Source organism: Solanum pennellii, chromosome 3 (assembly GCF_001406875.1).
Source record: "Solanum pennellii chromosome 3, SPENNV200".
Lineage (NCBI taxonomy): Eukaryota > Viridiplantae > Streptophyta > Magnoliopsida > Solanales > Solanaceae > Solanum > Solanum pennellii.
The window spans coordinates 74,242,918-74,257,013 of NC_028639.1; the positions used below are offsets into that span (position 1 = coordinate 74,242,918).

The 14,096-nt window shown below is 36.0% G+C and overlaps 3 protein-coding genes across 4 annotated transcripts; 2 read left to right on the forward strand and 1 right to left on the reverse strand.

Moving 5' to 3' along the window:
- On the forward strand, nt 1–3,140 carry LOC107013069. Of its 2 annotated transcripts, none has more exons than XM_015213055.2 (2): nt 1–800; nt 2,317–3,140. In XM_015213055.2, exons 1-2 carry the CDS (start codon nt 236–238, stop codon nt 2,394–2,396), a joined length of 645 nt encoding a protein of 214 aa, XP_015068541.1. In that variant the 5' UTR covers nt 1–235; the 3' UTR covers nt 2,397–3,140. The 2 variants fall into 2 exon arrangements, with proteins under 2 accessions (XP_015068541.1, XP_027771186.1); XM_027915385.1 differs by having other exon boundaries at nt 2–800; nt 2,307–3,140.
- Nucleotides 3,141–3,723: 583 nt separating this feature from the next.
- On the forward strand, nt 3,724–8,671 carry LOC107012362. Its single transcript, XM_015212186.2, has 6 exons — nt 3,724–4,517; nt 7,073–7,125; nt 7,710–7,797; nt 7,898–7,996; nt 8,149–8,276; nt 8,362–8,671. The coding sequence occupies exons 1-6, from the start codon at nt 3,849–3,851 to the stop codon at nt 8,396–8,398; spliced, it is 1,074 nt and encodes a 357-aa protein (XP_015067672.1). The 5' UTR covers nt 3,724–3,848; the 3' UTR covers nt 8,399–8,671.
- A 647-nt stretch (nt 8,672–9,318) lies between these two features.
- Nucleotides 9,319–13,793, reverse strand: LOC107015206 (transmembrane 9 superfamily member 7). The gene is made up of 7 exons (XM_015215405.2): nt 13,525–13,793; nt 11,880–12,044; nt 11,646–11,755; nt 11,314–11,422; nt 11,115–11,227; nt 10,839–10,989; nt 9,319–10,741 (listed from the first exon to the last, which is right to left on the reverse strand). Exons 1-7 carry the CDS (start codon nt 13,627–13,629, stop codon nt 9,584–9,586), a joined length of 1,911 nt encoding a protein of 636 aa, XP_015070891.1. The 5' UTR covers nt 13,630–13,793; the 3' UTR covers nt 9,319–9,583.
- Between the last annotated feature and the right edge of the window lie 303 nt (nt 13,794–14,096).

A 14,096-nucleotide genomic window follows, 5' to 3' on the forward strand; every position in this document is an offset into this window, starting at 1 on the left:
ACCAATAAATAGCAGATGTCATGTCTAGTCGGCAAGTCAAAAATACTCTCTCCCTTCCACAAAACCAATGAGGCCCTACCGTTAGGTACTCACAGAATCCTTGTTAGTCACCTCTTTGCTCTTCATCTTCTCCAAATCGGAACTGTGGAGATCGATGGGTCACCGGAGAAATGGTGGTGTTGTTGAAGAAAATGGAACGGTGATCGGAAATTGATAGTTTTACCTGAAATAAGAAATGAACATTCAGCAACTCAAATTTTTAGCTAAACTTGCCCTATTTTTCTTTATTATAGTAATCGCCACTGTTGATGGCTACTTAACATGGCTTATCTCTACTTCCGCTTCCATTCTGTTAGCTGATCTTTTTTCAGTACTTATCCACCGCTACTGCCCTTATATCTCTCGTCTTTATCATTTCTTCTACCTTGAAAATCCTAGACGAACACGTCGTCATTCTGATATCCTAGCGCCATTAGTAGCGCTATTCGTAGCGCCACTGTTAAGTCACAAATTATTTGATGACATAAATGTGACTGCTTGTATGGTGGTAGCAACTGCATTTTACCTTCCAATGATGCATCACTTTGGTAGACCTAGAAAATTTCGGGTATTGAATGTGTTATTTATGCTTTCTGTTAATATTTGTTATGGGGAATTTGGATTTGGGCCTAATACTTGTGCATCAGTTGCTTTTTTCACTTACATTGCTGTGTTGGCGGGGCAAGTAGAGGCAGGTGCAGCTTATGAGGATGATCTTCACCATTTGACGTTGAATCAGATTATGTCGAATTTGATGATAGGTACATTTTATAATGGTAATACTGACCATTGTTTTGTTATGGTAGTTCGGAGACGATTACGTTAGTTAGTTAGTTCGTTAGCTAGCTAGGCTGTGATTATTAGGAGAACAGTTGATGTAAGTAGACTAATATCTGTGATGCATGAAGGTTAGTTGGTAATACGAATACGGAGTGTACATTATTGCTTCTTTGTTGAGTTTTCTAAAAAAAAATTACTTGGAAGTTAATTAACTCTTCAATTCCTCTATTCGTTTGGTTAATTGTTTTATGGAATGGAGAAGGTCAACTAACACAAACACATTATGCAATAGTTGTTCAAGATGACTAACGAAACTTCACCACGATAATGAATGCAATCTTGGAAGCATCATGTAACAGCATTGATACTATACAACATAGAATGGACTGGCATTAAGAGAATAAGCTGATCTTAGTACCATCAGTATGTGTAAATTTCAAAGGCGACCCTTTACACAAGATATAGCAGATACTGTTACAGGGATTGTGAAATATTTGGCACTGTAGACTTGATTCACCGTGATGTAACAACCCTATTCAAGATTTGTTTAATTGAATCATGCATAATACAATCATGCACCAAAAAAAAAAACATGAGAACAGATCAATAATCAATGTTTTATTGTGTACTCCTGTTTCCCTTTGTTATCATTTGGTGCTGCCATGATCTAACCTATTATCGTGTCAAGTTACCTATGCCATCTCGAGGATTATTTCACGAGATGGTTGTGTTGTAGTCTTTTCCACCCCCATAAGAAAGTGTTTTGGTAGTCAGCCTCATTGGTGCAAGTTCTAATTCTCCTGCACTTGGTTAAATCTGAATCTGGTTTTTCAGATCAACTTTAGTGCATAGTCACAGGTTAATTAATGTACAATCATTTGAGCTTAGTATTTCGCTCCATCAATGTGCTTGGATTGTATTCTCCAGAGAGATCATTGAGCTTAACTTTAGGAGATGTAAAGAATGGTTGTTTCAATCAGTTGCTTATAAAAAGAGAAACATTCAAGCTAGTATCAATTTAACTATTGGTCTGGTGGCTTTCTCATCACTTGGTATGGTGGTGTTAGGGCGGTTCATTATAAAGTTACTTTTGTCCGCGATTGGTGCATAGATACTTTTTATCTTCTTAGAAACATATACAGGGATGTTTTGGTCCTCTGAATCACTTTACCACTATTCATTGTGACATTCTTTTGTAAATGCTTGTGTATATTGATCCTATCCTTGATCTGGACAGTTAACAGGAAGTTTTACTCTCTTTTGTGAATTTCTAATTGTTTCAATTTCCGTCTCTATGAAGTAATAAAACAGCTATTAGAAGCCATTTCATATATCAAGCGAATTGCTTTGTATTATTGCCTTTCATGATGAGTTAGATATATCAATCCTTGTGTATAATGGCCATATGATCATTATGGACATTTTGAAGCTCAACACTGTAAGTTTTAGTTCGATTGCCATTTATGTGATGGCTGCGATATTTATAGTTTATTGAAGAAGGGAACATGGCTGCCGCGGGTGGTTGTTACCTATTTACAGCTGTAACAGAGATGAAGATCAGAATAGATGAAAGGTAGCTTCATGTTTATACAAACTGTAGCAAGCTTTTCATTTTCAATTCCAATTCCAATGCACACATGGTTTCTATATTTGGTCATGAACTTTATTGTAACTGTTGGAAATTAACTCTTGTTGTTGGTAACCAGTTACATCAATGTGTTAAGTTGGCCTTTTCTAAGTTTTCACTAAGAAGTTGATGTAGAAATAAAGTACTCCTAGGAAGCTTTTATTCCTTTTTATATGTCATGTTCACATCAATAAGATTAGGCATTGATTTCACCTTTTTCAGAAAACAAATTTCAAATTTGTGAATGCTACATATCTACACTGGGGAGTGGGGACTCAACATTTACAGCCTTCACCTAATTTTTTTTGTTTGTTTTGTGGTCTATTTAGTGATTTCAAATGGTAAAGAATTTGAATACATAGAGGTCAAAGAAGGCTTTATGTTGCTTTTTTCTGTGAAAGAAAATCTTCTATTTGAAGCTCTTTATTATTCTATCTTCTTTTTCCTTTAAATTTTATTCTCTTTTCTTAGAGATTAATTATCTTTAAAGCTTGAAAAAACATGTTGAGTAAACTGACAACTCCAGAAGTCAATTAAAGTTTTTAATAATTTTTTTTTTTTTACATTAGTAAGTGCATTGTAAGCTGAGCTACAATGCACATTAAATTTCAAATAGTAGATGAAGGGAAAAAAAAAAGAAAACCGGAAATGACTTCAAAATGGATTAAAAGCACTTCTTTAATATTATCTTAAACACCTCAAAGTGTTTAAAAGTTAAATTAACTTTAAAAAATTTAAAATAAATCAATTCAAACAAACCCTAGACATACTTCAAAATGTCATGTATCGATAATTGAATTATATTTATCTCAAACATTATTTTTGAACTTACAATTACCTCTTTATTAACAAGGAGAGATACATGCACATAAAAGAAAAAGATATATATATAAAAAAACATGTTCGGATAATTGTTATCTATTGTAATGTATATTATTAGTTTAATTATATTATTTATTTTAATTATTACTTAAATTTTATTATATTATATTATTAAATATATTTTTAAATAATAAGAAAAAGTTTCATTTTATGGGAGGAATGATTTGGTGTGATTTTATCACTGTCTTGCTTTAATCTATTATTTAAATAATCTAATTTTATATTTCACTCTCTCTTTTAATAATAATAATTGTACACATATTTTATTTTTCTGGTAGATGTACGATCATCCTAAACAAAAGTTGAGTGATAATAACAAACAAAAAGTATATAAAATATAAATACCAAATTTAGTCGGGCTTCAATTATAGGAAAAAACATAAATAGAATAGATTGATGGACTAAAAAGTATAGAGTCAGTATTCAGAAGAAACTGCGGTTAGTCTCTCTACATATCCAAAAACTCCAAGTGCTAACTACTGTGTGTCTCTGTTTTCTCTTCTGTAAATGACGCATTCCCATGGCGGCCACTAGTAATTTTCTCTTATTTTTCTCCACTTCTGAACCATTTTCTCCACCCTATTGCCACATTCATCACCACCACCAACAGCAGCAGCAATCAGTATTGTCCCCTTTATTGCTTTTCTTCTTCACTTTCTCATTTTGTTCTCTCACCATTCTCATTTTTTCTCTTTACTCTAAGCTTACTAAGAAGAAGATTAATGACACCCATCAACACCTAATTAAAGTCCGACAAGACTTATCTATACAACAGGAATCTAAGAATGATGAACAACCAGAGATTACGCATCAATCTGAACCGACCCATTTCACCCATTCTATTCTTCTAGAGATCTTACCTTCCAATTCACCTAAATGGGCGAAACTGTTTGGTAATGAATTGGGTGATGATGCCCCGAATAAGATTGAATCGGGGCTTGATGCGGAAAGGGTTGAACAGGATAAGGATAAAGAGAGGACGAAGAAAAAGAAACGGGCTAAGAAGAAGAGACCCGATTCGAATAGTGAAGAGGAAGGGAAGAGGGATTCTGGGGTTGTGAAGGAGAAAGAGGAATTGGTGTGTTTATACCCCTTTACCAAGTCTTCTAGTGCAACTCAGAGGAAAATTAAGCAACATTACGATGAGCTTGTTAAGTCTCACGAGTCGAATGGATTGACTTTGGCTCAGGTTTTGTTTCTCTTTCTTTTGTATGTTTCATTATTAATAACTGTATATAGCATATACTCTGAATTAAGCGAAGTTTGTGGTTTGATGTGCTTATTGTTGAATTGAAAGTCTGTTCTTTGTATGTATGACTAAATTAAGGTGGATAGAAACACCTCACTGGCATGACTTACCTGTGTGTAATGTTTGTACTGAGATTCTGACGGGAGGGTCTCTCGGATACAGCCTCTCTACCTCTAAGAGGTACGGTTTAAGTCTGAGTACACCTACCCTCCCCCATCTCCACTTAGTGAGATTTCACCGGGTATGTTGTTTGTTCTATATTCAACCTTCATGATGAAGGATATCTGCATTTCAAACTTGAATATGAATAGTACTTCCTTTAAGGTTTCATGAGCTTGACCATCGGTTCGGCTTAATTTTAACACTTCATAAGGCTAAATCTTGGCATACGTTGGTACTAGGTAAAAGTGTAACACAATTCTATGTTTGCCAGCAGTTGGATAGTAGGTTTCCTTGCCTTTTTAATGATTTCTTTGTCTTGTTCATAAGATAGGAATTAAAAATTATCCAGGTTAGTGTCTGTTTTTTGAAGCTACTCCAGTCTTTTTCAAGAGTAACAGTTTTGGAGCTAATCCGTTTGTTTTAGTGAAGACACGTTTAACATAATTAGGTGGAAGGAAAATATTAATTTGAGGTAGTAGGTGAAAGAAGTTGTTTAGGTGTACTGAGTCAATTAATTAATTGGAAGGAAAATATTAATTCAAAATTTGGTCAATGTTTATGATTAATTATTAGAGTCAAGTGGTTGATGCCAAACGACTTGAAATAACAAATCAACAGCTGACAGGGACAAACATAGATAAGATATTACAGAGTCAAAGTTAGAGGGAAATTCCATTCGGCATCATCTGGACAATATGGTCATAAATGATAGCAAGTGTTTTGAAGGGAAAGAGGAATACATTTCATTCCGTAAAGTCTATCCAAAAGCTATACTTTGGGTTAACATGTTAAAAAAAAAGATCTGGACTTTTGGATTAGGAGAAACATTGTAGATGATGTAATGATTGTTAATAAAATTACCTCAATTTTCAGGTGTCTATGCATTGAATGAATATCCACCTTAGGTAGGGATCAAGAAATTGACTTCTTGGAACTTTGTGAAGTATTAGCTTTTCACTGGGGGGTAGCTTATTGGTAGCCAAATCCATAGATATGAGTAATGGTGCATCTCTCTTGTGTGATTAGTCTATCAGCATATCCTCAGAGAAGGTGCGGATGAAGGTGTGCCTGAAGCACAGTGGAAAACACCTCAACTTGCTAGTGAGCTCAAGGTGCCCCTTGAGAATGCATTTCAAGACAATGCTCCTCACGACCTTCAAGACTGAGGGACAACACCAGGCTTGGTCTCTTCAAAGTTCTCTGCCTTGAAGATGTGATTCTGCATCAGGATTTATGAGTTATACCTTGTATACGTTAGCAAATGGAAACATCTTTCCAGTTTGTGGATATCAGTTTCATGTTGCTTATCTAAATGGAGTATTAGGAATTTAGGGATATGCAGCAAGTGCTCAGCAAGAACACTATTATTTTGCCCACACTTTTATCAACTACCAGCTTGTAAAATCTGTTGTGAGTCCAAGACATATCAGCACAACACCGACAAACCCAGTATAGTCTCACAAGTGGAGTCGAGGGAGGGTGTGGTGTACGCAGACATTACCCCATAAAGGTAGGGCAGAGAGGTATGGAGGAAAATTATGCTTGGAGGTGATCAATGAAGAAGAAACATATTATGTAGTTAATTAGCTGATCGGGATGTATAAATTTCAGTCAAGGCTTCTTGGTTGCATGGGATCATATTTGTTGGGTGGCACTGATGATCCATGCTTCTTCTCTCTTATCTGATTTTCCGAATGCACAGTAGGATAATTGCTTAACAGGCTGGCTTAAGAAAACATTCATTAGATGAAGTTCCTGAGATGTAACTTAGGTCACTCATTTGATCTTTCTATTGGATGGATTAGTGGAATCAAACATCTGTCGACCATAGTGCAAGGTAGACAAAAATGGGTCGGTTTAGATTTGACAGTCATGGCCTTTTTGTTCCAAGTGAACCAGAGAGAAGTTCTGTGATACCAACCTTCTTGTGGCATATTCTGCCTAAAGCTGTCTATGCCACTCTTGAGAAGTTAGAACTTCACAGTAATGCATTAAAGTTACAATTCATGACTAATCTATTAGCATAGCTATCCTGGTATTGTCATATGATGTGTACATCTACAGAGAGAAGTTTCCATTTGGGATTTACTATAGTTATGAATGGAGGACATAACGGTATTTACCATTGCTCTCCTACTTCTGTCAATTCAAATGAAGTTAATATTTTATTTCATTAAAAGATTAAATAATGGAATATAATCCACCTTGATTAAGTGAGTGTCATTCTCCCAAGACATTTTCTCTTAGGATTTTCATTCTTTTGTTTTAGATATTTGGATTGGCTTTGATTGTGTAGATTTTTGAAATTCGTAAATTGTTGTTTTATAATGCAGGTTGGTCAATTTGTTAATTGCTTGGTTGAAGCAAGGAATGAGCTACAGCACAAGTATGTACAATATTATTATTTTTTTTCCATTCTATGGTCACAGTATATTCATCAGCACAAAATTTTATGCCGGGAGACAGATTTACGAAAGATCCATGAGGCTAAAATATAGCTACTTACAAAGTTATGACTGCTTATGATTTTGACATTTCTTTTCCCAAGTGTTTTCCAGTCCTGAACACATGCAAATCAACCTTTGTCAAAGATACCTCATTTTGCCACCCTCAGCCCTTTCTTCTTCATCGAGATTCCAGGCCTTCTGTTTTCTATTAGGTTTAATTCAACGACTACAGATTGTATCACATGAGTCATGACCTTCGAAAGCACCAATTTTTAATGTGTTCATTGGTCCTCTCGCGCAACATTCTCCTTTGGATGAAGTGTTTTGCTATATGTTTTATGTCAAATTTGTACTCTTCCCTTGTGCAGGAACAAAATGAACTCCTATTCTATATTTTGGAATTCTTAGCCCTTCTGTTCCTATACTCTCTCTTTATCAGATTCCTGCTCACAAAAAAAAAAAAGAGTAGAGACTGTGTGTGTATCCTCTGCATTCAGTAATTACATCTGTTCTTCCTCAATAGGTCTGAGGTCATTCAACGAAGATTCACAATAACGAAGGCCTTACTCTTTAAGGCTGATAGGTCTTCCTTTGTTCGCCTACGGCAGCAGGTAGTGAACATCTCCCTTCTGTCGAGTTTTCTTGAGTTGGAAATTTATTTTTCACTCATTCCCAATAAAATATATTAACTGATTTTTTTATGACTGCAAGATATACAAGCTAGAATTAGAACAAAAGCGATTGGAAGAGGATGCTTTTGTATATAATTGGCTGCAGCAACAGCTGAAGCTCTCGCCAGCCTACAAGAAGGTATAAAATCGTACTATACTATCACGTTGTGAATTCAACATTAAGATTCTTTTCTTATGGTTGGTTAACTTCCAATCTCCATTTTGTTCCTTTTCCCCTTGCGCCTTGCCACTATCTATTGATCCTTTTTTTTATTTCTTCCTTTTCGGAAGATGCTTGAAATTGGTGCAGACATGGAAATGAAAGCAAAATCCAATGAACTAGTCGATAACACAGAAGCTGATTTGCCTGATATTTCGTTTGAAGAGTTATTAGCACAAGAAAAGAAAGATGTTTTTTGGTCAGTGCTTACCTTCTCTTAATCCACTGTTGCTCCCTGACCCTGCCCTTTCGAACTGCTTACAAGATATCATTTTGAATTGCAGGCAGAAGAACGGGAGAACGAAAGTGTACTCCAGCTGAGGATTTATTTTTTAGCTTTAGTTGGTGAAAATATCACTAATGGCAGTATGTACATGTTGATACCAAAGTCATACCTACTACAGGAAATTTTTTTATTAGGTGCCTGTACTTCTTGGGTTGATTTTGGACCGAATAATAGCCGCGCCATTAACATTGTCTTCTTTCTTAGGTACTTTTCATGCACCCTGCATATGGTATATATCTGGGTCGTATCCACTACTTTTGGCCCTTGAAGAATCTATCTATATATATGCTAACGACAGTTATACCTCATCTTTCTTCTTTTCCATTCCTAGTTATGAGAGAAAAAAACTTACTCATACTCATTGTGAGTGATAAATTAACATATAAAGTGTATGTGCTAACCCTGGTCCAGAAAAACAGTTTTGTTTGTGCTAACGTTGAGTGCCATCAAGTTTGAAATAAACATTGTTATTGGAAGTGAAATTCTGCTATTAACAGGAAGACATCTTTCACATGGATAACTAAAATTTGTCTCAGGAGTTTAAACTTAACACACTTCTTGTTCGATCCTAAAAGACTTATTAAATTGTATAATCTTTCTGAAGTGACTTCTAAACACAGTTTCAGACTTGATATCTTACCAACTTTTTGATTTTTTGCCTATTTCAAGCCATAGTTTTAGCTGCTACTTACCAAACTCAAAAAAATACATCTGTTGGAATAAATTGACTCAATAACTGAGCTGTACTTAATTGATATAGAGAGCATTTTTTTTCCTGTAGAAGTTAATTGGATAAGAGCTAGCTTTTTATCCAAAATCAAAAACAGGAGAGTTGAATTGAGTGAAAAGGATATGTCATGCAACAATATGACTAATTTTCTAAATCGATCCTACTTCAAGTGGTTTCTAGGATGAGCATGTAGTTTTGTTGAAAAATCTTAGTAACCAAGGATCATAAAACTTGAGAAAACTTCTTTTAACAGGATGCATTTCTAAAAAAGTACAAGCAAGCAACAATGTAATGGAAAAGTTACAAGCCAAGCCTACGCTAATACCAGAAGGCTGAACTGTTATACAGGCTGCAACTTACTCTTTGGCCTACATTGTGCTATGGAGTGAGAAGTTTAGTGTCTTTTTTTCCTAATCACAGCATCAGCAGAACATTAGATTACAGACCCTTTCCACTATACTAATAATAAACTATGAGCTCTCTCCTCTGATCAATCGATCTTCACTGAGGAGTAGATCTTCCGAACAAACCAGAAGCAAGCATAGAAGCCAATTGTTCCTGTCAACACAAAGAAGGCATATGACGCGATCAACATGTAACCAAAGTACAATATGCCTGAAACCAACTTGCTGATCTCCAACTTGGTGAAGAAATAGAAAATAGAGTAGAGAAACAAGTATAACGCAGAGGATCCAGCAGTCAGATAAGCTCTCCACCACCAATTATAGTCTTCACTGCACAACTGGAAGTAGCAGAGCACAACAGTTATCTCTGCACATGTGATTATCAAGATAACGAAAACAATGAAGAGGAAGCCAAAGATGTAGTAGAACTGGTTCAGCCATATGGACGTCAAGATGAAGAATAGCTCGATGAAAACAGCTCCAAAAGGAAGGATGCCCCCAATAAGTACCGAAAAGGCCGGTTTCATATACCATGCTTGCTCTGGTACTTGCCTAGGGATTTTGTTCGTCTTGACAGGGTCTTCAATGGCTGGTTTTTTGTAACCAAGGTAGCTACCAACAAATACTAAAGGTACTGAAATCCCAAACCACAAGCACACTAGAGCCAACATAGTCCCGAATGGCAATGCTCCAGAAGAATGCTCTTCCCAGATAAGAGCATTCAGCACAAAGAAGATGGCAAAAAGTATTCCAGGGAACATGAAAGCAGTTTTCAAGGTAATCCTTTTCCACTCTGTTCCTTTGAACATTTTGTAGAAACGAGCAGAAGAATAGCCAGCTAACAAGCCCATGAAAACCCATAGTAGAACCATAGCAGTCATAAGCCCACCACGATTCGAAGGTGATAAGAAACCCAGAAGAGCAAAAATCATCGTCACAAGTGTCATACCAAATATTTGGACACCAGTTCCAACATAAACACACAGTAACCCAGAATAAGTTGGTGCGCGAAAAACATCCCCATGGACAAGTTTCCATCCTGTTTCTTCCTGAGCCTCATCTTGCGTTTCCAATTGATTATAGTTTGCGATATCTCTGTACAAAGTTCTCATCATGATCATCGCAACCATACCAGAAAGGAATAGGACAATCATAAGGGAATTTATGATGGAAAACCAATGAATCTGATCATCATTCATGAGCAGGTATGTATCCCAACGAGAAGCCCATTTTACATTGCTTTCCTAAAGAAGAACAACAATAGTAACTAAGATATCTGCAGCCAAAGAATAACTGCTTCAAGCCTGACATAGGAAGCACAAAAGTTCAATTAGAGAATACCTGGAAAGAAACATCATAGGTGAATACAACGTCCTTATCTGCATCTACTTCTTGAGGAACAGAGCTACCTGGAACCAAATCTTTTGTTTTCTCATTGCACGTTGTCACCTGAGGGTTCTTTTCATCCCACTCCTTGTACTCATGATTGATGCTATCAACAAAAATCACATGAGAAAAGAAGAGCAAAGGCATAAGTCCTCTCCCCAGCCCCAGGACATAGAGAGGAAAAGGAAAGAAAAAAGAAAGACACGAGGCCTAGATGTAAAGCATTGAAACCTGTTTGGTGTCACTTCAAATCCAACAATACGAGCCGTATCAGTTTCAGGATCCTTGTGGTACATGACTCGGAAGCTCAAGTGGTTGTTGATGAAATATTTCTCCTCTTTGCTCTATCAGAAAGTGAATGCAAAAACAGTTAGACTAAATTTGTGAGTACTAAGCTATCAGCCTATAGCAATTCAAAGTCTGTACAAACCCCAGCATAATTCCCCTTGAATCCAACACGGAAACCATGCTCATAAGTAATTGATTTAATTCCATCCCGCCTTTGTCTAAGAACTGCAACTGGAAGGTTATCCAAAATCCTGCATCATCAGATGAACATCAACCACTGGAATTTAGGCATAAAAGCATGATTTAAAAATAATGCCTGGTAGGATTAAACCAAATTCTCATGTGAAAAGAGTAAAACCAAATTTGTCTTCCACATCACCTCTGCGCTTAAATTGATGACTGAAATGTGAGTCAGAATCATGTTCATGATGATTAAAGTAAATTTAGGGGAGTAGCAACTAAATTTGATCTTACATATTAACTCTGTATTCGTCATCAATCATCTCCTTGAAGTTCTTTGCAGATTCAGCATCAAGCTTTTGCTTACAAATCACTTTGCATGGTTGTTCTTGTCTCATTTGAAACTGTAAACAATTCACAAGGATAGATTCACTCAGCAAGTTAGCTCATAAGCACATATTAGGGGGAAAAAGACTTTCTTCTTTTTAGTTCAGCAATTATCAGATTAGATAGAAAAAAATTCCTTACACTATACACTGAATTCTCTATGCGGTCACCTCGCAGAACCTCCCCTAAATTCTCTGCACTATTCAAAATCTTGGTAGGCCTGCAGTACTTCAAGAAGTAGTAGTCGTAGGGAAGTTGTGTTTTTGTAGATGACAGCTTGTTCACTTTGATATTAAGAGGATCACCCTGTTAGAAAAAGTTGAAAAAGAAAGCTAGTGAGAAACAATCAAACATGACAGAGAAACCAGCAGTAAAGGACGAGGTTCACAACTCTGAAACCCAAAGACGAAACGAGGAAGGCAGCTTCAGAGAGTTTCCAAAAAATTTTCACGAGGAGGAACAATCAAATAGTAAATAGAAATCCGAAAGATAGATGCTCAAACGTAAAAAGAATTGTATCTTTCAACAGATACTCTTTTATGATTTTTCTAAATCACAAGGAGGCTGCCGCGGTGATTCAAGAGATTCACCGGGAACTCCACACACGCGTTCCGGGGGGTTTTCAAGCCGAGCGCCTCACAGAAATGCTGGAGGAGAGACACAGGGAGAAAGGATGGGGGAATCTTCCAGAGTCTTCAAACAGAGAGACGCCATAGCCCCTACTTTCGGGAAGTCCAAACGGATTTCCGAAACTTACGGGTGTTCTGGAGGTACGGAGATGCAACTGCAAAAGGAATGGCAGGGGCTCATGACCCCTCCAGTGAAGAATTAGGGCCTTACAATCACTAGCCAATATGCTTTTCTCTCATGCCTTTCTTCGTTCCCAAGCAACCAATCCAAAATGTACCTAATAATCTTGTATACAATTTCCATAACATGCTATGCTTAAGCCATCAGAAAAAATCGCCAAAAGAACTTCAGTCCTTGAGGCAATCAAGTTCAACAGCCAAAGCAACATTTGCTTATGAATAAAATCCTCACAGCTTCTTCCTCTCTCAAAAAATGAGAATTCAGAGATAAACACACTACATTTCTATGTTTAGTTCATCTGAGCTGGAAAACACAGATAAATAGAAATCCGAAAGATAGATGCTCAAACATAAATAAAAATTGTATCTTTCAACAGATATTTTTTTCTGATTTTTCGATCCCAAGCAACCAATCCAAAATGTACCTAATAATCTCAGATACAATTTCCATAACATTATATGCTTAAGCCATCAGAAAAACTCAGTCATCGAGTCAATCAAGCTCAACAGCCAAAGCAACATTTGCTTGAGAATAAGATCCTAACAGCTTCTTCTTCTCTCAAAAAATGAGAATTAGAGCTAAACACCCACTACATTTCTCTGTTTAGTTCAGCTAAGCTGGAAAACACGGATTAGGTATCAATCAAATGTATTCACTCATCAAAGCACTTCGATTAACTGAATGGGATTGGTCTATCAACTAAAATAGATCATTTATCATACCCATTACCCAACAAGGAGAAAAAACAGAACCCCACATCAAAACATGACATACTCTCTCTTAAAATCTCACGAGTCGGTCAAAAATCAACAGATCCAAACCCTTCTCAGTCGGCAAGAACTCAGACTACTGAAATTACTAAAACCCCAAGACTTCAAAAGGGTCTAAACCATTCAAAAAATGGTTATCAACACTAAATTAACTTTTTTTTTGTAGAAAAGAAAAAGAAGATTTGAGTGATTAAAGAGTAACATACAGTTTGAAAATTGCGAGGAGCAACACCAGGGAGATAAAAGGAGTGAGCAGAGGATAACAACGAAATGAAGATGGCAGCAAGCCACAAAGATCTTCGTCTATCCATCTTCACTTGTCAACTCAATACGCCAAAACAATCGAACTCTGAACAATTTTTGGAACTTCTTTTTCTTTTATGCATTCCCAGGCAGTAACCAAATTTAATTCTCTTTTTTTCTATTTCTTTATGATACTCTTTTTTACTCTTTCTAATTTAGATTGAATATTGATATGTTTTACCAAATAATTCAACATTTTTCTAAAAAAGATTTTATTTTTTAAGAAGAAAAAAATATGGGGATGGGGAAAGAGGATTACTATAAAAAAAAATTCAAAATAAATCTATTTAGACGCCTCCTGTAACTTCTAATTAAGTAAGTTGACTTTCTACATTTTGTTTAAATGGTTGTTGCATATTTTTACCTAATATATCATATGTTGTTGCATTGTATTTGTTCGAGGAATATAATGTTTGGATAGATTATATGATTTTGTCGATAAAAAATATTAATGTAACAATGGAATCATGCCAAA

Excerpts from the sequence above, each read along its gene's own strand:
- LOC107013069 (XM_015213055.2), top strand. The coding sequence starts at position 236 with ATGAACATTCAGCAACTCAAATTTTTAGCTAAACTTGCCCTATTTTTC. Across the intron at positions 801-2,316 it reads TATGTCGAATTTGATGATAG|AAGGGAACATGGCTGCCGCG; the intron begins GTACATTTTATA and ends AGTTTATTGAAG.
- LOC107012362 (XM_015212186.2), top strand. The coding sequence starts at position 3,849 with ATGGCGGCCACTAGTAATTTTCTCTTATTTTTCTCCACTTCTGAACCA. Across the intron at positions 7,798-7,897 it reads TTGTTCGCCTACGGCAGCAG|ATATACAAGCTAGAATTAGA; the intron begins GTAGTGAACATC and ends TATGACTGCAAG. Across the intron at positions 7,997-8,148 it reads TCTCGCCAGCCTACAAGAAG|ATGCTTGAAATTGGTGCAGA; the intron begins GTATAAAATCGT and ends CCTTTTCGGAAG.
- LOC107015206 (XM_015215405.2), bottom strand. The coding sequence starts at position 13,629 with ATGGATAGACGAAGATCTTTGTGGCTTGCTGCCATCTTCATTTCGTTG. Across the intron at positions 12,045-13,524 it reads CTCCTCGCAATTTTCAAACT|GGTGATCCTCTTAATATCAA; the intron begins GTATGTTACTCT and ends TTTTTCTAACAG. Across the intron at positions 10,742-10,838 it reads CCTATGATGTTTCTTTCCAG|GAAAGCAATGTAAAATGGGC; the intron begins GTATTCTCTAAT and ends GTTCTTCTTTAG.